This window comes from Natrix helvetica, assembly GCF_964273705.1.
Source record: "Natrix helvetica genome assembly, chromosome: 1".
In the NCBI taxonomy this organism is placed as follows: domain Eukaryota; kingdom Metazoa; phylum Chordata; class Lepidosauria; order Squamata; family Natricidae; genus Natrix; species Natrix helvetica.
The window spans coordinates 123,714,108-123,735,854 of record NC_138548.1 but is presented as its reverse complement, the minus strand read 5'-3'; the positions used below and the strand labels follow the sequence as shown (position 1 = coordinate 123,735,854).

General features: G+C 37.4%; 1 protein-coding gene across 1 annotated transcript; it reads right to left on the bottom strand.

Annotated features, from left to right (window-relative positions):
* Nucleotides 1-11,630: 11,630 nt before the first annotated feature.
* On the bottom strand, nt 11,631-20,932 carry RHOD (ras homolog family member D). The gene is made up of 5 exons (XM_081934980.1): nt 20,620-20,932; nt 16,524-16,611; nt 13,503-13,612; nt 12,747-12,881; nt 11,631-11,999 (listed from the first exon to the last, which is right to left on the bottom strand). The coding sequence occupies exons 1-5, from the start codon at nt 20,764-20,766 to the stop codon at nt 11,832-11,834; spliced, it is 648 nt and encodes a 215-aa protein (XP_081791106.1). The 5' UTR covers nt 20,767-20,932; the 3' UTR covers nt 11,631-11,831.
* Between the last annotated feature and the right edge of the window lie 815 nt (nt 20,933-21,747).

Here is a 21,747-nt window from a genome sequence, read left to right as displayed (position 1 = left end):
CCTCCCAACAAGCGAGGCCTCCCCATGCGCACGCGCGCTTTTCTCCACCTGGAGTTGAACCCTTTCTAACTGCGCACGCGTATAAGCGGAATCTACTTTTGGCCTAGACTTGACCAGCGGATACGCATGCGTAATATTTCTTTATTACTCTATCTATCTATCTTTCTACTTTATCTATCTCCCTTCCTCGCTCTCTTCTCTCGTCCTCTGATTTGGCCGGAGCTCTACGTAAAATTGAGGTTTTCTGTTGCGCCACCTAGCGGAATATTACAATTTCCGAGGCATGCGCAATGATCGTCTCCTTGCTTCACGGAGGGAGAAAGTGCTGTGAGGCGAACGTTCGATCTGGTGTTACTCTGGATAAGAATTATTGATCTCCGTGGAACTGATCCGGAATATGGAAATTAAGGATTCTGTTTTACATGTTACGCCCGCAGGCTAATTCTCTCGCACTTTATGTTGCTCAGAGAAGCTTTATCTGACGCGGATCCCCAAGGAAGTAGGATGAGGGGCATTAAAGGCATTTCTAGTCCTATTTAGCAAAAAGTGTGCTTGGGGTCGTATCCTATTAGAAAAAAAAAACCCTTCGTGTTTCTCTCCTCATCTTTACTGAAGAGTCCAGGGGGATGGTGGGGCAGCCGCTCTCTCCAACTTTTGCTTTTCTTAAAATAACTGACAAATAACTGATTCTACCGCATCGTTTTAAGTTCTAGGGGACAATTTGAAAATTGCTATTAAATAAAGAAAAAAAATGCTCTGACTGGCTTGCATTTGCTACCCGTTCTCTTGCCCAACAATCCTGATAGGCCATAGCCGGTTTTTGTCACAATTCTGGATCTCAATGAGAGAACCTTTGGTGTGGAGTCGGCTTTCAGTAAGTGTGATACAAGAGGGGGGGGAAGCCTCATGTTTTAAAATCTCTGCATAAAGCATTATATGTGGGTGCGGGATACATAGACTGACACTACTTTAACCAGCTAATTAATTTTTTTGCACACTGAGCCAGCAGTAATTCCGGCAGCAACCCACCCCTGAAATAATATGACGAAAGGCATCAAGTTAGAAGAACAGAAGAATCACGTTCATTTTTACGATTCTCTTTTCTCTGACCTCAAATTGTAATAACTAGTGCTTGAAGAAAAATGTTGTGAAGGTTATTGGCATACACGTGTTTTAAGTTTTTAAAAGACAGAAAAGAAAAAAAACCATGAGAATTTAAAGATCACTATTAGCACTCTCCGACTTTGAAGATTTCCCTTTTAATCCTACAAGTCAGGACTGCTTGTGAAACATTGGGCGTTCTACCCTTCCTCGGATTACACTAAACAGCAAATCCCTTCACCCAAGTCATGCTATGATGCCTTCTCATAGCGGAGGATAGGGATGATGTTTCTAGGAGGGATGAGCGAAGAATGCCAGGAGTATATGCATATAATCCCAGCAGGGCCATTCAAGATGTAAAAGTGCAACTAGGCTTTAGTGATATCAAAAGATGCTGAAAGTGGTTGATAGCTTTAATGGCAATGGCATTTCATGTTGCATGGGAGAATGCAATGATAAACATTTACTTTATTTTACTTTACTGTCATTGTATGTATATACACAGTTTACACATACAATGAAATTCACATAACACCCAGAAACCAGGCCCAACACACATAACAATCCCCAAACACCCCCACCCACCAAAATTTTCCCTGCCCCTAAACCACCCAAACATCCACACAACAGACCAAGTAGTGCTGCCCAATAGCTCACTGATGGTGGCCCTTTAGTTCATTGTTGAGTGCAATAAACCACACCTTTTTCAGTCTGTCTGGAACATTTGGTCTGAAGGGCATGTGCCAGGTCCCCTCAATGAAACGATGTCATTGTGTGGGATTAAGGAACCATGCCTTCTCTAGTGCTGGTCCTGACCTCTGGAACAGTAGTCCCCCAGAGATTCTGTGCATGCAGTGTCCACTCTCCTGGGGTTCCAGAAGGAGCTGGAGATCTACCTGTGTTCCCAGCCCTAGGATTAATGTGTTTATGGCCCCAGTCATGTTTTATTGTTTTTTTTTTTTTATAAATGTTTATTTATTTTTCTTTAAAAAGACAAGACAACACATAAGGTACAAGAGCAGGGAAATAAAAAAAAAACACATTTTCATCAAGCATGTCGTTTGGTTACAAGTTTTTGTGCGATGGTTTTTACAATTAAGGATGCGTTCACTAATTATCCATTAAATATAGTTAAATATTTCATTGAGCATTGCATGTTCAAGTTACCATAGTATTCTTTCTTTTATGACAACCCTTATTTCTTTATCTCTACAATTATGTACTAGGTAGCAATAGGTCTTTATAAAATTGTATCACCATTCTCTCAAAAATAAAAGTGGAGATTAAGTCAAAGAAAAAAAGAAACTCATTACTTCATATAAGACATTTCTATTTTCCATTAATCTTAAAGTTTCCACTCATCCTCAACTCCAAATTTAATTTCCCATTATTATTTGTCAATCCATGTAGTCATTAAATATTTTAATCTATATTCACATCCATTGTTCATTACATCATCATTATTCCATTTTATATTATAAAATAGTCACCAGCCATAATCATACCTAACAATTTAAATCATCTCACTCTTATATATTAAATACATTATTATTCTTATCTCGTATAAGTAAATGGTCTATTTCATAATAAAGGCTTAATATGTATAGAAAGAGAAAAAAAAAAGAAAGAAAAAAGAGAGAGATTTTTTCAAAACATTAAGTATAACTTTCTATTATTATTACATATAAGATAGGGTAAAGAAAAAGAAAAGATTCACTTCCAAGTTTTTTTATCCAACCATTGATAAAACAAGTCCCATACTTTATAAAATTGCTCATCCTCTAATTCTCTAATTTCAAATGTAAGTTTACTCATTTCTGCACAGTTCATTATCTTCCGAACAATTTCCTCCTCTGTTGGTACTTTCTCATTTTTCCAGTATTTAGCAAATACAATTCTAGCAGCTGTTAACACATTTATGATCAAATATTTCAAGTCTTTATTGTATGTTTCTGGTATTATTCCCAATAAGAAAAGTTCTGGTTTCAAGTCTATATGTTTATGTATCATTTTCTCCAACCACATGTGTATTTTAGTCCAGTATCTCTTAGCTTCAGGACAAGTCCACCACATGTGGTAGTATGTGCCCGGTGTATGTTGACATTTCCAGCATTTTTCAGACTTATTCTTCGACATTCTTGCTATTCTCGATGGGGATAAATGCCACCTATAAAACATCTTATACAAATTTTCTTTATATGCAGTTGACATTGTCATTTTATAATTTTGAGTCCACAATTTTTGCCATTTTTCTAAATCAATCCCATGTCCAAAGTTTTTTCCCCAGGCTAACATAGTTCCTTTCACTTGTTCTTCATATAATTTCACCTCTAATAAATAATCATAAAATTTTTAAATTAATTTTTCATCGTTACCTGTTAAAATTTTATCTAATTCAGTCAGTTTATCATAAAAACCCTCGTTTTTTCGATCTTCATTGTATCTAGAATGTATTTGCACATATGAGTACCAATTGAGTTCAATACCTTCTTGTTTCAATTCTTGTATAGATTTAAGTTCACCCTCTGCATTCAATAATTCAGCATATCTAACTGCTTCTTCCCTTTTAAATATTATTGGATATGAAAAGGCTTCAATAGTTGATATCCAGACTGGAATTTTCAAGTAGTGCAACCTCTTAACCTTCTGCCAGTTTAATAACAGAGCCTCTCTTATAGAATGGTCTCTAAAGTAACCATGTTTTTTAGTTCCTTTATACCATAAGTATGCATGCCATCCCAACAGCAAGTCATGACCTTCTAGATTCAAAAGCCTATTATTTCTTAGCATTATCCATTCCTTGATCCACATCAGACTAGCTGCCTGATAGTATAACTCCCAATCAGGTAAACCCCACCCTCCCCTTGATTTGGAATCTTGTAACAATTTACATTTTATTCTTGCTTTTTTCCCTTGCCATATAAATTTCAACACTATTTTATTTAATTCTTCAAAATATCCTTTCCCCAACTTAATTGGAATAGTCTGAAACAGGTATAACAGTCTAGGTAAGATATTCATTTTAATTGTTGCGATTCTACCAATCATTGATAATTGAAGATTCTTCCATTTCGCCAAGTCTGTTACAATTTGTTGCTTCAATTTAAGATAATTATCTTCTTTGAGAGTGCTACACTTGGCTGTTAGGTGAATCCCCAAATATTTAACTTTATTTGTGATTTGCATTTCCAAGTTTTCCGCCAATTCTTCTTTTTGTTTTCGGGGTATATTTTTTGTTAAAATCTTTGTTTTGTCTTTGTTTATTTTTAAACCTGCAACTTTTCCATACGCCTCGATTTCTCCTATCAGTTTAGGTGCAGATTGAAATGGCTCCTCAAGAATGAAGACTAAGTCGTCAGCAAATGCTTGCAACTTGTATTCTTCCTTTTTAATGGTCATTCCCTTTATTTCTTCCTCTTCTCTAATCTTTCTATTTAGTACTTCTAATGTTAAAACAAAAAGCAGTGGTGACAGTGGGCAGCCTTGTCTCGTACCTCTTTTAATTTCAATTGGATCCGTCAGCTCTCCATTTATCATTATCTTGGCTGTTTGCTTGTGATATATCGTTTGTATGGCTTGAATAAAATTCTTACCAAAATTCATTTGTTCCATTTGTTGAGTCATAAATGTCCAATTCACGTTATCAAAGGCTTTCTGCGCATCCAAGAAAATCAAAGCCATTTGCTTCTCAGAGTGGACCTGATAATATTCTAAGGTATTTAGAATTGTCCTTATGTTGTCTCTAATTTGCCTCTTTGGTAAAAAACCATTTTGGTCCGGGTGGATAAACCCATTTAGGTATTTTTTCAGTCTCTCTGCCAGTATTGAGGCAAATAGTTTATAGTCTGAGTTCAACAAGGAGATAGGTCTATAGTTCTTAATTTGCGTATGGTCTGCCTCCTCTTTGGGTATTAATGTAATATATGCCTCCAACCATGAATTAGGTATTTTACTTTCAATCATTACTTCATTCATGACTTCTAGTAATGGAACGGCCAAGGATTTTTCTAATGTTCTATAGAATTCCACAGGAAGGCCATCCGGTCCCGGGGCCTTCCCACTATTTTGTCTTTTAAGGGCCTCAGTTAGTTCCATCATTGTTATTTTATCTTCAAATATAGTTCTAGTATCATTTGGTATTTGGGGGAGTTTGGCGTTTTGTAAATATTGTTTCACTTCTTTCTCTTCTATGTTCTCTTGTTCATACAGCTTGGCATAGTAATCTTGAATAATTTTCCTTTTTTCCATATTTCCATGATGCAATTGTCCTTGTTCATCTCTTAGTTGTAGTATTTTCTTGGTCTCTCTTTCTTTTCTCAGTTTATAAGCCAGCCATCTGCCTGGTTTATTTGCATTTTCAAAATAGTTCTGTTTGGCGCCTCTGATTTTTTGGGCCAGGTCCTCCTTTTCCAATAGGTCAAGTTTGTGTTTTATTGTGTCCATCTTTATTTTAATCTCTTTCTTTTGTGGAGATTTCTGTAGTTCTTTTTCCAATGTGCTGTAATCTTTTTCTAGATCCTTAGACACTTGTCTTTTCTTTAAGTTTCTCTTTCTTATATAGTCTATTATCAAACCTCTAGAAAAGGCCTTCATTGTATCCCAAAGATTCTGTAAAGACGTATCTTCTTTTTTGTTTTCTTTAAAGAAGAAAGTCAATTCTTTTTCCATTTTCTTTACAAATTCTTTCTCTTTCAATATCCTGTTATCTAGTGTCCATCTAGATCTTCTTCTTTGTTGTCTCCAACCTATTGCCATTGGATTGTGGTCTGCCCAGATGTTTGGTTCAATCTCCACATCTAGTGCGCTGCTGGATATGCCCGTTGAAGCCCAAATCATATCAATTCTAGAGAACGATGAGTGTCTATTTGAATAAAAGGTATATTGTTTTTTAATGGGGTTCCTTTCTCTCCACACATCTTTTAGATTTATTTCATCCATCATCCTGAAGAAGGACTTTGGGAGTGTTTTTCTATTTTGTTTTGTTGTTTTGTGGGTTTTATAGTCCAGTTTCTGGTCTACAATACCATTGAAGTCTCCCATCATGCAAATGTCAGCATAGTCTAGATCAGAAATTTTCTTGTGGATTTTTTTATAAAAGTCATCTTGTTTTTCATTAGGGGCATAAATTCCAATTAGCAGTATTTTCCTAGCATTGTCCATTATTTCCACCATTAAAATTCTTCCATCTTCGTCTGTGTAGATTTGTTTCGCAGGGATTTTATCTTTAATGTAGAAGGTCACACCTCTTTGTTTACAGTCCGCTAACGAAGTAAAGTTTTTTCCCAGTTTTGGTTGTACTAATAAATGACTATTACTTTGTTGAATATGTACTTCTTGTAAGCAAATTATATCTAATTTTAATTTTCCTAATTTGTGGAATATTTTCGTTCGTTTACATGGCGAATTAAGTCCATTTATATTAATTGAGAGTAATTTTATTCCTTCCATCCTTATGTTTTATATATAGGATTTATAGCTCTAGTTGATCTTGGTTCCCGTTGTGCTCTACTCTCTACACCCCCAACAGCACCTTCTTCAATGTCAATTCCACCTACAGCACCCTCTGTCCTCTCAATTTCGGTTATGGGTAGATCCAGCAATTGCACCGGTGGCTCTTCATTTCCAGGCTTCTCTGGCTTTCCTCTCAAATGTTCTGTGTAGAAAGCTTCTGCCTTCTCAATTGTATCAATTCTATATCTCTGTCCTTTCCATACAAACATGAGGCCTTCCGGAATCAACCATCTATAGTTAACTCCTATTTTAAGTAAGGCTGTAGTCAAGAATTGATATTTTCTTCTTTTCTCTCTCACCCGTCTTGGTATTTGCTTAAGAATTGCAATCTCCTTGCCTTTGTATTGCAGTTTTTTATCTCTTGTGTTTTGCAGGATTTGTAGTTTTAGTGCTTTTTTCGTAAATCTTACATGGACCTCCCTTGGGAGGGAGTTCCTCGTTGCATATCTTGTGTTAACTCGAAATGTCTCATCTATCCCGTCCATTATCTTCTCCTCAGGTATCCCTAATATTTCTATGAGAATTTCGGATATTATTTGTGGCAGATTTTCACCCTTTTCTTCTACTATATTTTGAAACCTCAAAAAATATTCAGAGCGCTCCATCTCCAGTCCAATTATTACACTGCTTTCTGTTTCCACTTCATTCAATCTGGAATCAAACTCTTCGTCCCTCTTCTCTCTCTGCTTCTCTCTTTCAGCAATTTTTTGCATAACATCTTCTTGTTTTTTGACCCACTGTTGTATATCTTTTATATTTCTCTCTGCTTCATCTGTTTTTTTTTCTATGTTCTCCATCTTCGTTTCCACATTGTCCAACTTCTTTACAAGTGTATCAAATTTTTCATCAGAGCTTGTTTGAAGTTTCTGTATTGCTTGCATAATTGAATCTAATGATATGGTCTTCTCCTTTTCCTGTTGGATCATAGATTGTATTGATCTTTGTCCTCCTGCCGGTGAGGAGGCAGGGGTTGTTGTTGTAGAACCCACTGGTGTTGGCTTTCTACTCATCTTGCTATTTTACTCTCTCTTCTTCTTCGTTTTGTGGTTCAGTCCAATTGCAGTTAACACTAGAAAAAAAAAGAAGGTAGAAAGAGGAAAAGAGGGAGGGGGGGAGAAATAGGGGAAGAGAGTGTATGGTAGTTAGATAAAAGTAATAGGGGGAGAAAGCAAGGTTTGATATAGGGTATAGGAGAGAGGTAGAAGAGGGAGAGGGGCACAAAGAAAAAGTGAGTGAAAAGGGAAAGAAAAAGACAATCTGTATAAGAAAAATAAGGGTGGGTAAATGGAGCGGGAGGAGAGAAAGAAAAAAAATGTATCTCTGTTATTTCAAGAAGAAAAAAAAGGGGAAATAAGAAAAATGGAAAAAGAAAAAATTGCAGACCAAGGAAAAAAAGAAAAAAAAAAAAGAGGGAAAAAATTGTTCAGCGCTTCCAGGCTCCAGGACTTCAGAAAAAAAAAAGAAAGAAACAAACAACACACGCACCAACTAGAAAAGGGAAAAAGTCATCACATCCCCAGGAGAATAGTATAAACACTTGATGTAATTTCCAAAGTCACTCCAGTTTTCTCTTATAAGTCTTCCAAGATAAGTTTCCAGACCTTACAGCTCCACAAGGAACAGCCTGCAATAAACATCTGTGTTCCTTGCTTCTTATCAGGTCCTGACCTTGAATAAATGTCTTTTTCTCAAAATAATCCCAGCTGTAGGAATTGGCAACAATGTTTCAAAGTCCGCTAGATGGCAGTGTTAAAGTAACAGTGTTAAAATGTATCCAGTCCCTAGCCCCTCGAAGCGCTGCCTAAAAGAGAAAGTTAAGCTCAGCACAAAGAGAAAAAAAAATCTTTCAGGCATTAAAAGGTATATAAGAAAAAAGGCTCTGATAAAGTCGCTTTAAAAAAAAAGAAAAAATAAGGAAGGGGGAGTTAAAAATAAAGAGAGCTTCAACCGCAATTGTAACAACAGTAATGAAAGTCCCGTCTGGTTTCCAGTAAATAAAAAGGGAAGAACAAAAAGCCCAAATGGTTTCAATTAGCTCTATTCAAACCCGCCGCTAAGTCTTCGGTTATTTTCTATTTCCTTTAATCTTCCAAATTAAGGGTGTCCTCTGTATAATTTAAGCAAAAAAGAAAAACTTTCTTCAAGTACTCTCACCAAACCACGGCATGCTTTCTCTCTCTCCTGCTCTTGCTTCACGGAGCCGTCAGCCGCTTTGGCAGCCCGGGGGCTGGCTCCTGACCGCAGGCAAAAAGGGGTTTCACCAGGGTTTCCAGAGACTTTGCGAGTGTCTCTGGGTCCCCCGGAATTTCCCCTTACCTCCCACTGTCTCTTCGGGACAGCTTGGGTCCAATGGACCGTCCAAACGATCAGGATTCAACGGGTCATCTGGAGTAACCAGAAAACCCGTGGTAGCGCAGCGACGCGTGGCTCCTCCCCAGTCATGTTTTATTGTTATGGTTGTTTTTAGTCTGGACTACCATGTTGTTTATATTTTTAATTGTTTTAATTACATACCTAGATGTTATCCAGAGTCCATTGAACTGTCATCATAAATGTAAATAATAAGGAAGCTGAAGAAACAATGGGCCACCTACTTAGCTGCTGCAAGCAAATTGCAAAGACTGATTACAAACAACAGCTTCACAAAGTACTGTAATAACAACATGTTTGAATACCTGTAAGCAATAGTGTTTGCCTGCAAACAAAAAGTGTTAGGACCGTAAAATAGGCAAAGTAATAGAAAATGGAAAAGCTAAAATGTTCTGGGACTTTAAGATTTGCAGAGTTAATTGGAAGAAAAACTTGTGTAAGTCCTGAGAAAGGTTAAGGAGAAGATAGGAAGCAGGCTATTTTGGAAATAGGGTTTCTTGGCTGGAATCCTTCACACCTTCTTTCCAATTATTGTTGTTGTTTTACATGTTTTATGATACATCATATTGGAAAAACTCTATAATTCAGCCAAAGCTCAGAATGAGCCCTCCACTGTGTCACAGTTTTTCTCCTAGCAATGAAATATTTGTTAAGCAAATGGTGGGATTCCCTCTTTCTCTGTGAATTTTTTCTAATTCCCCACAACACCTCAATTTTCCTCTTCAATAACTGAATAGATAGAAATTACAGGTTTTTGGCATTCTTAGTGCTAGTTGGTAGGAGTGGTCCTGGCGCTGAAAAATACAATTTGTGTTATTTCTAGTTTTGTATAGAAAATAAATCTTGACATGTGGTGATGAGTTATGACATTGTCCTATGGCAGTCTTCCCTAATCTAATGGCCTGTAGACAAATTGAATTATATATGCAACACAATACTTCCTTTCTCTTTGTTAATACACGTCTATGAATAAATAACACATTCAGGCACATCCAAAACTGGCTTTCTCTGAGAGTTTATTGTATCTTAAAGACTAATTTAAGACTAATTAATTTGAAAACGCTGGACAAAGGTGCAGCTAGATAATTTTAAATCATGGGTTTCAAGGCTTTTAAAAAAACGTTTCAACATCTTTTTTAAAAAAATAAGCAGCATATTTAAAAGTCACAGGAATAAAGCAGACTTCTAACATGATGTACTGTACACCCCGTTGCCGCAGGATTAGGTGTGCAGCTGGGATGGAAAAGTACTCAACTTGAAGAACCACGTTTGCAGGCTGGGTGGGCTCCTCCTCCTGGCTTTGTTCCTAGATTATCAGATGTAGTCTGTGATTGCATTTGCTGTTCTTTTCTTTACAAAAAGCAAATCTAGTTTCCATCATATCTTCTTTAGTCATGGGTAACTTTAACTAAACAACAACAACAACTCCCTTTTTTAACGATCTTGTAATCCCCTAATCTCCTAATCCCCTAATCTGGGGTAGGGTCCGGGCAACTGGATGGAGCTGAGCGTTTACTGGCCAGATGCTCTTCCTGGCATGGAGTTTGCAGCATATATTTTTTCTTTGCGCCCTAGGAGAAAAACATCTGCCACTATCTAGGATTGAATTCTTTCTGAGTGGGAGGCGAGTGTTTTTCCACTAGACTACAACGCCGCTCTAACAACAACAATACATACAAATAGCATTTTGGGCGGCCATCCAATTTACAAATGTGGGTAAAATTACCTATTTCTAGCAAATTGCTTTATCTGTAAAAGATTGAGCCATCACACATACAACACTTAATGGCCAAATAAGATTAATAAGCCAGTCTGTATTGTAACTGTTGTGAATATGAAATCATAATTATATATATATATATATATATATATATATATATATATATATATATATATATATATATATATATATATATATATATATATTGATAGGATAATCAATATACCACTTCTGTAAATGTCATTAGAACATCTTAACTATATATATTCAATATGTGGAAATGAAGATCCAATATAAATGCCTTCAGCATAATTTCTAGCTGCAGGATAATGCCATTGTTCTTTACTTTGATGGATTCCTGTAAGAGTTTCTTCTAACTTTTCTATTCATATCATCCAAAGTAGATGGGTTTAGAATTTTCCCTTGTGTGCTATTGAAGGAAACATTGGAATAATAGTAATAATGCTTTTAGGAGTCACCCTAAATAATATTTCAGACATGCATTAGAACTACTTTGAGCAATTCGTATCTATTATTGCAGCTTCTTAGGAAACACTTTTTGAGTAAGCGTAATGTGGATGACAAATAACAGCAACAAGTAAGACATTATGGGCAAACAACTTGAACACGTCTAACACTGAAAAAATATGTTTATTTTCTGAAACTAATCACTACAGTGAATTGCCAGGTACTTAATAAATACTGTTTTTTTCAATCTTAGCAAAATAATAGAGTACTATTGAACTCTGATATGTAGCAATAGGCATTGTCAATATTACATGGTGTAGGCCTACAGTAATCAATATTAGAATATATGATGAGTTTTCTACATTATCATTGACAGTATTCCATTTTGATTTAAATATCAGAATGATCTTCTGATCTTCTTTACTATTGAAGGTGAACTGCTGTACAGCAGCTGGAATATTGAACCGCTAGATCCAGGAAGCTTGATATTCTATCTATGCAATCTTGATCTATGTATTTGCATATTGGTCCATCTCTGTTGGGGAAGTCTCCCAACATCTTTATTTTTTATTTATTTTTTGCACAACTTATTCTAAGAGATTTCATCTCTCTGGGTAGGTAGGAAATTTTGCAAAAAAATTTTGAGTCACTCAAAGGATGTTTAGGTAAGGAGACATGTCCTTTTGAGCCTTTGCCTCTGCTGTTCTTTCTTCATCCTACTCAAAGCTGCTCTTGAAGCCTCTGTGAATATGTCAGTAATATTTTCATGATACAGTGCTGAACACTCAAAGTATGCAACTGCATGGAGATTCCGCGCCAAAGCCTCTCCCTACAACAAAAAGAAGATGAGAAGGGGGAAAATAGAACAACATTGACTTATCTTCTTAAAATTAGGGCAGGATAGAGCATTTGTCGCTTTCTAGCCCTTGGATTGCAACCCTATCATCTTGTACCACTGGCCATTCTGCTCACAGGTAATGAGAGTTGGAATTCAACAACTGCTGCTCGTTCCTGATTTAAGGAATGGGTAGAACCAGTAAAGGGCAACATATTTACAATGCTGAGCTACAACAAAGCACAGATGGTATTTCAAGGTGAGGATGAAATGGTAACCATTTGTCTATGTAATTTCCAGATATCAAGCCCAACGTGATGGGATTTGGCTGAATATTCGGAAAGTGCTTTAGATTTGGTTCTGAAAATGTGCTTCCAAGCACGGAGGGCCATAAATCTACAATTCTTTGAAGTAGCTGCATCGTTTCCGGGGATCACATGGCAGCTGTAGATAGCATAACATGCAGTCAAGGGAAAAGAAGCAGCAGCCTTAAGGAGTTGTAGACATGTTCTTTTGTACTTTCATACATTCCAAATGTATGTTCCTTATTATTTCTTTATTATTTCTGAAGGATTGTTCAGCCATGCTATTATCAACATCTTTTGTTAGCTTTGATGAGACTGAATGTTGGCAGAAAGTCACCTCATGTATTATGTTTTTGGGAGGTAAAGCTTGCAATTGGATAGCGCAACATGATAACACACACACAGAGAGAGAACAGTGGGTGTCTGATTGTACTACCTTCTGGTATGTGATGGGTTCCAGTTGGTTTTGATGTAACTTCCTTACTAGAACTTTGTCCTTCCTTAGGTCAGTTTTGCAACCAACAAGCAAAATTGGAATCCCTTTGCAGAAATGGTTTGCTTCAGGATACCACTAAAATGAGAGATAGATGGAGTTAAAATATATCAAAGGTAGACAGTTTTCAGGTATATAGAACCAGCTTTATTATTCTTTTTACTACATCTCTGAAAACTAGTAAAATGCCTTCTATAAAAGATGAATATCTAGAATGAATGAGTTTTCACTCAAGGAATTTGTTTTCATCAATGACCTTTCAGTGAGAACATACAGCTGTGAAAGCTGGACACAGAGAAAGAACAAAAGAAAGAAAACAGACACTTTCAGATTCTGGATTTGGAGATGGTTGTCAACAGTACCATGGATTGCAAGAATAACTAATCAGTCTGAATTCTGGACCAAATAAAGCTGGTCTGTTCCAGCATTCAGCAAGCAAAGACTTAATACTTTAGGCATGTGATAAAACCAGATGATGGATTAAAATAAAATGATTATGCAGGTCAAAATGGAGTGAAATGGAAGAAAAGGAAGCAAACTCAAAAGCTGCATGGGTGTCCTTGAAAGAGCTGCAACTTTTTCTGGTATAACAATTTGACTTTTATTTAGTGTAAGATATCACACCTTTTCAATAGATGCCAAGGCAAGCGATTTTCATTGAGTTCACATATTATGTTGAGGTACTATTGGCCTTGTTACCTTTGTGAGGATGTTGTTGAAGCTGATGGGATTGGTGACATCATAGCATATGATAATTGCATGGGCCCCATTATAGGAGAGAGGGCGGAGTCTGTCATAATCTTCCTGTCCTGTATGGAATAATGTAACATATATTTGCATTGACCAATATATATATAAGCATCATTTACAATATACTGTATGCACAAGTGTTTATTCAAGAGCTTCCTCCCAGTCTCTTAGCGCATTTCACTTTCCATAAGAGCCACCAATAGCCATATTAATATATAAGGTGGTCTATCTTATATATAACCCATAAGTAATTTAAAGTACATAAAAACCAAGCTGGATGACTTTGGGCCAGTCACCCTCCCTCAGCCCAACCCATCTCACACAGTTGTTACTATGGGGAAAACATGAGGAGGAAAGAGTATTAGGTACCCTTGCCACCATTTATAAAAATAATAAAGGCAGGGTAAAAAATAATAAATTAAATAGTACAGTCTAATATGTATTGTCTTCTCAGTGCATTCATTGGAGTTTGCTTCTGGTTAAATGTATAAAATATTGTGATTGTTTTAATAGTTCATTTTCAGGGACCTGTAAAGAACATATATACTCATTCTTAGCATTCCCAATGTGCTTCATTTGTGCATAGGAGCATTGGGAGAAAGAGAGGAAACAATCAGGAGATGAACTGGCCTCCTGTTATCTTCAAATGATTAGACTAGACTAGATTAGACTAGACTAGACTAGAGTAGAATTCTTTATTGGCCAAGTGTGATTGGACACACAAGGAATTTGTTTTTGGTGCATATGCCCTCAATGTACTTAAGGAGAATAAAAATACATTCATCAAGAATCAAAGAATATAACACAGTGAGTCAAGGTTACTAATAAGCTATCAAATCGTACATGATCATGTGAGTATGTGTTCATGCTTGAGTTGACTGCTGGGAGAAAACCCTAGCTGACAGTCTACCTATACAAGGCCTTTATTTTGATTTCTTTTTTAGAAATTCAAAGCTGGCAGAAAAGCCACTCTTTCTCTTATTTCTTCTCTAATCTAGGAGAAACACAATTGCAACTGCTAACGTACTGTGCAGTCTTTTTCTCTCTCTCTCTGCAACATAATCTGCAGGATTCAAGGTGTGGAAGTGGTAGGTATTTTTTCTAGAGATGAAAGAAATACTGTTCTTTCAGCTCTGTTGAAAGTATTTCTTTCATCTCTAGAAAATAGCATCCTGTGTCTTTGGACTGATATTCTAGGGAAATTTCAAGGTTCTAGAAATGACCCCTTTGAACTCTTGGGAGATTGTCTGAGATTCTCCGTAAGGGAGTTTTTGACATTTGCTCCTTCTCCACCTTTGTTTATTTTTATATATTTTAATGAAAGGAAGCATTGAAAGGGGCTTTTTGTTACAGGAGTATACTTGTCTGCTTCTGAAATACAACTTCTGCAGTGAGATCTCAGTCCTGTCAATAGACAGGGCAGCAGGGGAAGGGGGGGCAACCAAGACTGTAACATGTGTTGTAAAATGTAATGCATGTGACTTGCTTGTTATGAAGTGACCGTGGAAGGGAAGATTACAGGATATCCTGACCTACCTTATTTGTAAGAGCCAAAATGTTTGGTTCTGTTCTCAGCTAGGCTTTCCAAGAGCATAAAGCAAACTCCATGTTCTGACAAAACCCCTTTTATTAATTTACTGTGAATTCTGTTCATTCACATCCAGCAAAGTCTTTCAAGGGATGATTTACAGTCACAGTAATGGGATTCAAATAATTTAACAACCGGTTCTCTGCCCTAATGATTTCTTCCAACAACCAGTTCACAAAACTGCTCAGAAAGTTAACAACTGGTTCTCCCGAAGTGGTGCGAACTGCCTGAATCCCACCACTGCTTATCTGGCTTGGACAGCTGACAAGCCGATAACTGCAAAACTTGGCAAGGAGTCTCGGGGAATCACGAACCAATTAAGCAAACTAATTGTCGCCTGCAAACTCCACTCCTCTTTCTCTCCTCTTTTATTTCCTCTGGGAGGGGCCATTCATCGTCCTCCTCTGGCCTTACTCCCACGTCAACCCCTGTTCTTTAGCTGTTCGCTTCGTCTGGCAACTCTGTGTATGCATACACTGGGAACAGGCTCCAGCTGTTCATCTGCCTCACTGATGTCTGACTCTGAAGGCAGCTGATAACTGGCATATGGCTCTGGCCCCCTCTCTGCCTCCATCACAGAGCCCTCATCAGAGCCTTCCCCAGATTCCAGGACTGGCCCATGCTCCTCCCCAACCTCCTCACTGCCTGAATCTGCTGCCAGCTCTGCTGGATGCTGGCAGGCCACAACAGTTTCACCCATGCAGAGGAACTTCAGGGCAGTCTGTCTCGACAGATGTGTTAAGCTCACTCATCATCCCTAATCAGCATGTAGGAAGTGAAGCCCAGTACATCTGAGGGATTCCAGCTTTGATAAAGCAAAGTGTTCATTGTATGGTACATCATCACAAGTTTTATACTTTTCCCTCTTGGCAAAACATTGTGAGGCATAAAGAGATCAGGGTATACTCCCTTCCCCAAAAGAGCAGAAAGCTTTTTGCTTATGGGCTTCCTATTGTGGATCCAATCTTTGGTCCATATGTGGATCAAAGATTGTGATGTGTTTTACATACTTGCTAAAGAGAGCAACTATATTTGAATATAGTTCTATGTTAAAATAAGCTAATTCAGTACTGAAAGATAACTCTGTGGGATATTTCTTCCAACAAATCTTTAAATTAAATTCATTTAATCACCCCCACCTTGCTATGTTTTAGATTGCTTTTTTTCAAGCAAATAATTTTGTCTGACTAGCTGGTGTTCCATCAATAGCCCAAAATTGTTGGCAAACTGCAGCTGCACTGAACTTCCTTCTGGAAGATGGCCTCTATGCAGGCAAAAGCTTGTTCATTCCTCGACTAACACAATCTCACTGGAAAGAATTTTATTTTGTGAATGTATCTGTCTGTAGAATAATGCTGCTGTTTTGGCTGCCTAGGCCTTACCTGCTGTGTCCCAAAGACTGATATGGACTTGCTTGTCACTGATGCGAAGGGGAGCAAAATATTTCTCAAAAACTGTTGGCACATAAATCTAGAAGAAGATGATGAAGAAAGTTACATTTTTGCTTAACTGAACATCTCTTGAAGGATTGGTTCACTGGTGGGTTGCAGGCGGTATGCCCTGGTAGGCATGTACCGGTGCCTGCCAGAAGCAGCAGCCACTGTACCGGAACGGTGCTTTGGAGGGCCCACCTGCCCGCCCTCGTTCCTTACCTGTATTTGAAGGAAACAGGCCATCTGCGCACGCATGTGCAGCGTACAGCACCTGTGTGACGCTCCGCCGAGGAGCTGGAGCATCACAGGCGGTGTGTGCGCATGCGTGTGCAGCGCGTGTGTCCATGATGTACGCCAGGCTCCCGTTGCAGCGTACCAGTTGCAACGGGAACCGAAACCCACTACTGGATTGGTTGATCTGATACCATCCCTGCAGAGCTTTTTCTTCCACAGCATCTATTTCCTTTCAGATTATTTGTTTAAGAATATGTAGGCTGCTTTTCCAAACAAATCTTTTCCTACAAAGTCTTCAGAACATTTTGAAGAACGATATCTAACCTCTCTCTCAAAAAAATTCTAGAATTAATTAACAGCATCAGAAAACAAACCCACCAAACAGCTAACAAATACACAACACATCTACCAAAACAATATCTTTACTAATTTAAACAGCCAGTAGCTAACAAAAACAGATAAATTAAAAAGCTCCATTGGAGTGTGATGAGAAAATTAGCATTAGAAAGTCTGGAGAAATAAAAGCGTATTTTCCTATATTAAAAAGGTAATAAATGCATAGCAAGGAACTTTGAGTACAGGCAACAATGAAAAGGCCCCTTCTCAGTTGGCCCAACCTGATTAAAATCTCACTCTGGGAGGGTGCCTATAGGGGCACCTTTAAGTGGTCCATATCCCAGCTATTTTCTCAGCCATGGTTTCCCTGCCACTAGACAAGCTCAATCCTTGAGGGAGAAAGCATATTATCCACTTCTGCTGAATTAATATGAAAAATCTGGAGCTAACCTTCATCTGACTCTAGGTTACATTTGGTAAAGCAAAATCCTCAGGGATATAGAGGCAGATATTTTCAGATATTCTTTCATTTCACAAAACTATAGGGAAGTCATTTCTTTGCTTTTCCTTCTTTTCTATCTCTGCCACATTTCACCAACCCACATTGACTTATTTTTGCAATAAAAATGATTCAGTTGTTAATGCAACATATAGGTAAAAGTAACCAAGATAGGATCCTTTCAGCTTATACATGCTGATTTGTGGAGTCCTTAGTGTTCTCTGAACTTGATTGTTTGCTTGCAGATGTTTCATTACCCAACTAGATAACATCATCAGTACAAGCAAACAACCAAGCTCAGAGTGCATCAAGGACTTCACAATTCCACCTTGACCAACATATATTCTCTTCTATTGGAGACCTAATTTTTTGGTAGTTATTTTTAAACAAATAATTTTCAAGGGAGACTCTAATATGAAACTGTCACTCACCACCTCTGTAATAAACTATTTCATTGATGCAGGCTATATAATTTAATATTGATAGTTTATAATTTTCAAAAATTGTATTGCTAATAGCTAATTGAATGATAATGTACATCTATTAATGCCAAGGATATTGAATTCAGTCCTATGGGTCAAATCTGACTTCCAAGTTATTCCATCTTGCTAGCAGGTTCTGAAATAAGGCACTGCACGCCCTCCCCCCCCATGAGTGCATCACTCCCCCTAGAGGGGACCTTCACCATAATAAAAAAGGATTAGAGACATCCACAGAACCATCAATAACATTTTTAAAGGAATCCAGTTTACTAGAGAAGAAAACCAACAATTAGACTCTTCCTGGACATCTAGATCAGCAGAGACCACAATGGCAAACTAGAAATGCAAATATACAGAAAAACCATCCATACTAATCAGTTGCTCCACTACCAAAGCAACAACCCAACCTCCCACAAGATGCATAAGAATTTTATTTAGACAAGACCAGCAGCAACCCGGAACAGCTGAAAAAGAAATAGAGCATCTATTCAATGCATTCCAACAAAAATGGATATCCACACAACTTTATCAAAACGTCCCTGACCACCCAACACAACCCAACACAACCAAGACAAACCCTAAAAAGAATTGCACTGCTATATATCAAGAATATCTCAGAAACCACCAACAGACTACTACATCCACATGGAATCAGCATAGCACACAAGCCAACTAAAGCCTTTTAAAACACCCTAAGCAGACCAAAAGACTCAACAACCCCAAAAGAAAAAAAAACATGAGACATCTACAATGTGCAATGTAAAGGACTGCAACAACCACTATGTAGGACAAATAGGCAGAAGACTGGCAGAACGCATCCGCGGACACCAACTAGCAATCAGAAGACATGATGAAAATTCTTTAATTTCACAACACATAGACAGATTTAACCATGGTTTCAATTGAGAAAATGTGACCATCCTAGACTAAGCCAAGTTCAAAAACACCAGGGAATTTCTAGAAGCCTGGCACTCTGGCATATCAGCCATCAGTAGGCACATTGTTAACAACATATATAGATTATGCAAAAGAGACCATCACCTAGCCCAAAAAGGAACAAAAACACCCAAGCACCTTTCTACCATCAACCAGCACCAAGATCAGCATTAGCATCAGACCAACAATCAAATAAACAATACCCAAATCAAGAAACTGTCAAAGAAGCCAAAAGCATACAGTCCACTCAAAGAATTTCTAAGATCCTCTTCCTCAACACTAACAGGGAAGCCACTAGAATATAAACTGACAGCAAACAATACTCCTTAATAGCACCAATGATGTTACCTAGTTTGGGTAATGAAACATCTGCAAGAAAACAAGCAAACTCAGAGAGCACCAATGACCTTTCATGTCAACCCTGAGCTACAAATATTGACCTTTATTAGTATCCCTCGCCTCTGTTCACTAAATATGAAGCCACGGCTTTAAAGTGCTTCTGCGAGGCTTCACTTGCTCTATAGTTTTGCCCTTTGAGAAGTAATGATATGTGAAACAAGAAGAAATTGGCTCCTAATTGCCAAAGCTAGAAAGCATTGGCTTTGGTCAGTTTTTAACAGGTGAAAAGTAGGAACCTGGATGTGCAATAAAAAGAGCCATCAGTTGTAAAGCTGGACATGTTTTTAAGTATAGTGTTGCTGGACATCCTCCTGCCCCTGTTTTCTTTGGGGTGGGTAAAACTAGGTGCCAGAGAGAGCCACTTCAACCTGTTTCTGACGACTGGAAGCCATTGTGTCTCAGAGTCAGATAATATTTGTAAGAAAATATGGACTAAGTGCTTACCATTTTCTCATCACATATACGTGTAACGTATATGTCAATGAGCCTAATGAAATAGATTTTACTCCATAAAACTTTATATTGTAACGAGTGAACTTAATGTTAAAGTGTCACAAGATTCTTATTTCTTTGATATAACCAACACAGTATCTAACTTTAAGATATTTATCTAATCTAAATATTACAGGTTATTCTATTTGCCCAAGGGTTCCAAGTCCATTCTTAAATAAAATAAAGACAACTTGATTGATTTTCTTTCTATTTTCTTTCTACAATAACCAAATCTGTTTGTACTTGTCAAAATAATTTTATTTCAGAATGTTTTCAGTCAAATATTTCATGTTCTATCCAAACCTGGTTTTGCTGTTCTTAGTATATCACGGCAATTAGAAAGTTCTATAGTTAAGTAAACAGATTAGTAGTATTATTAGTACACTTGTTTAGAGTCTGTATCTACCGAAAAACTCCAGAAAGATTTGCTTCCACAATGCTTCAGTTATGCTTCCATGATAAAAGAAGAAGAAAGTTTCTAGTATATCTGCTATGAGAATTTAAAACATGGGTAAATTTCAAATGAAAGAAAAATAGCACCAGAGGCTTGATAGGATCTATTCTATAGAAACTATATTTGAATAGTTTGTCTTGAGTAGGAAAGATCTTGAAAAAAGGAAAGATCTGGCAATAGGTGAGATTGATATTATGGTTAAAAGAAACTTACCTTAGGGAATTCTCCTTTTGCAAAGACCATGAGCATACATGTTTTCCCACAACCTCCATCTCCTATTACTACCAGCTTGATCTCAGTAATTCCTCTGGTCTCCTGTTTATACCCTGACTGCCCTGGAGCCTCTTGACTTCTTTGCATGTCGACCAATTCTCAGGACAGTACAACCAGTTTTTTTTTGAATGATCTAAGAAAACAAGCCATGAAGATGCCTTTTCGTTCTGAGTAGTTTTCGACTCTCACATTTGTGCTTATCTCCTGTCCTTCTACAGCTGAAAATAAAAGTCTTCAGCTCAGAAACTATAGGTCAAAGAGGCCTGAGATTAGGTGTGGTTGGAATGTGAAAAGAGTGGCTGACACAAGGAAGAAAAAGCAAATAGGAAGGCTATTACAGGAGTAACCACCCATTGTGTGACAAAGCATAGAGAACAGAGGATAAAAATGTGCTATAAGATAAGAACTCATAATGCTTCCTTGAATTTCCCCCACATTTTAAGTTATTTTAAAATGTTAAAAAGGTCATTCAAATGCAAATGAAATATACTTTCACATTTTAGCATGTGAATACATGTGTAATTTATGAAACAGTGCTTCCCATCTGGTCATTTGTAATTATTTACACCATAAGAAGCATTTCTAATTTATGTATATGTCGCATATTTGTGATTACCCATAAGCACCACTACAATACGCAGTGGAATAAGAAATGAAGCATTGATAAGAAATATTCAATGTATGTACAAAAACCTCATTGAAGTGGAAGTGGCGTACGGCCAAAGGGAAACAGTGCATGTGCAAAATATTATACAGTTAGAAATCTGTGCAGGTACATGATATTAATCCCATGTCCAAATTTACACTTGCTCATAGTTCTTCAATCTTGATCCAAAATTTATTTTTGAGAAGGACTGATTGCTTCAAAATTCCCTGACAGGGTGGACAGAAGCTTGTTGACTTTGCAGACCAATGCTCTGGACAGCTATTCCAGATACAAAGAGGTACCAGGTCAAAGGTGGTTTAGACTTCCTTGATCTCAGTGCTTTGTTTGATGAAAACCTGTAGACCAGAGGAGAAAGTTCCAGGAGGATTTAGTCCATTTCTGTTCTTTCTCTTGCATTCTTC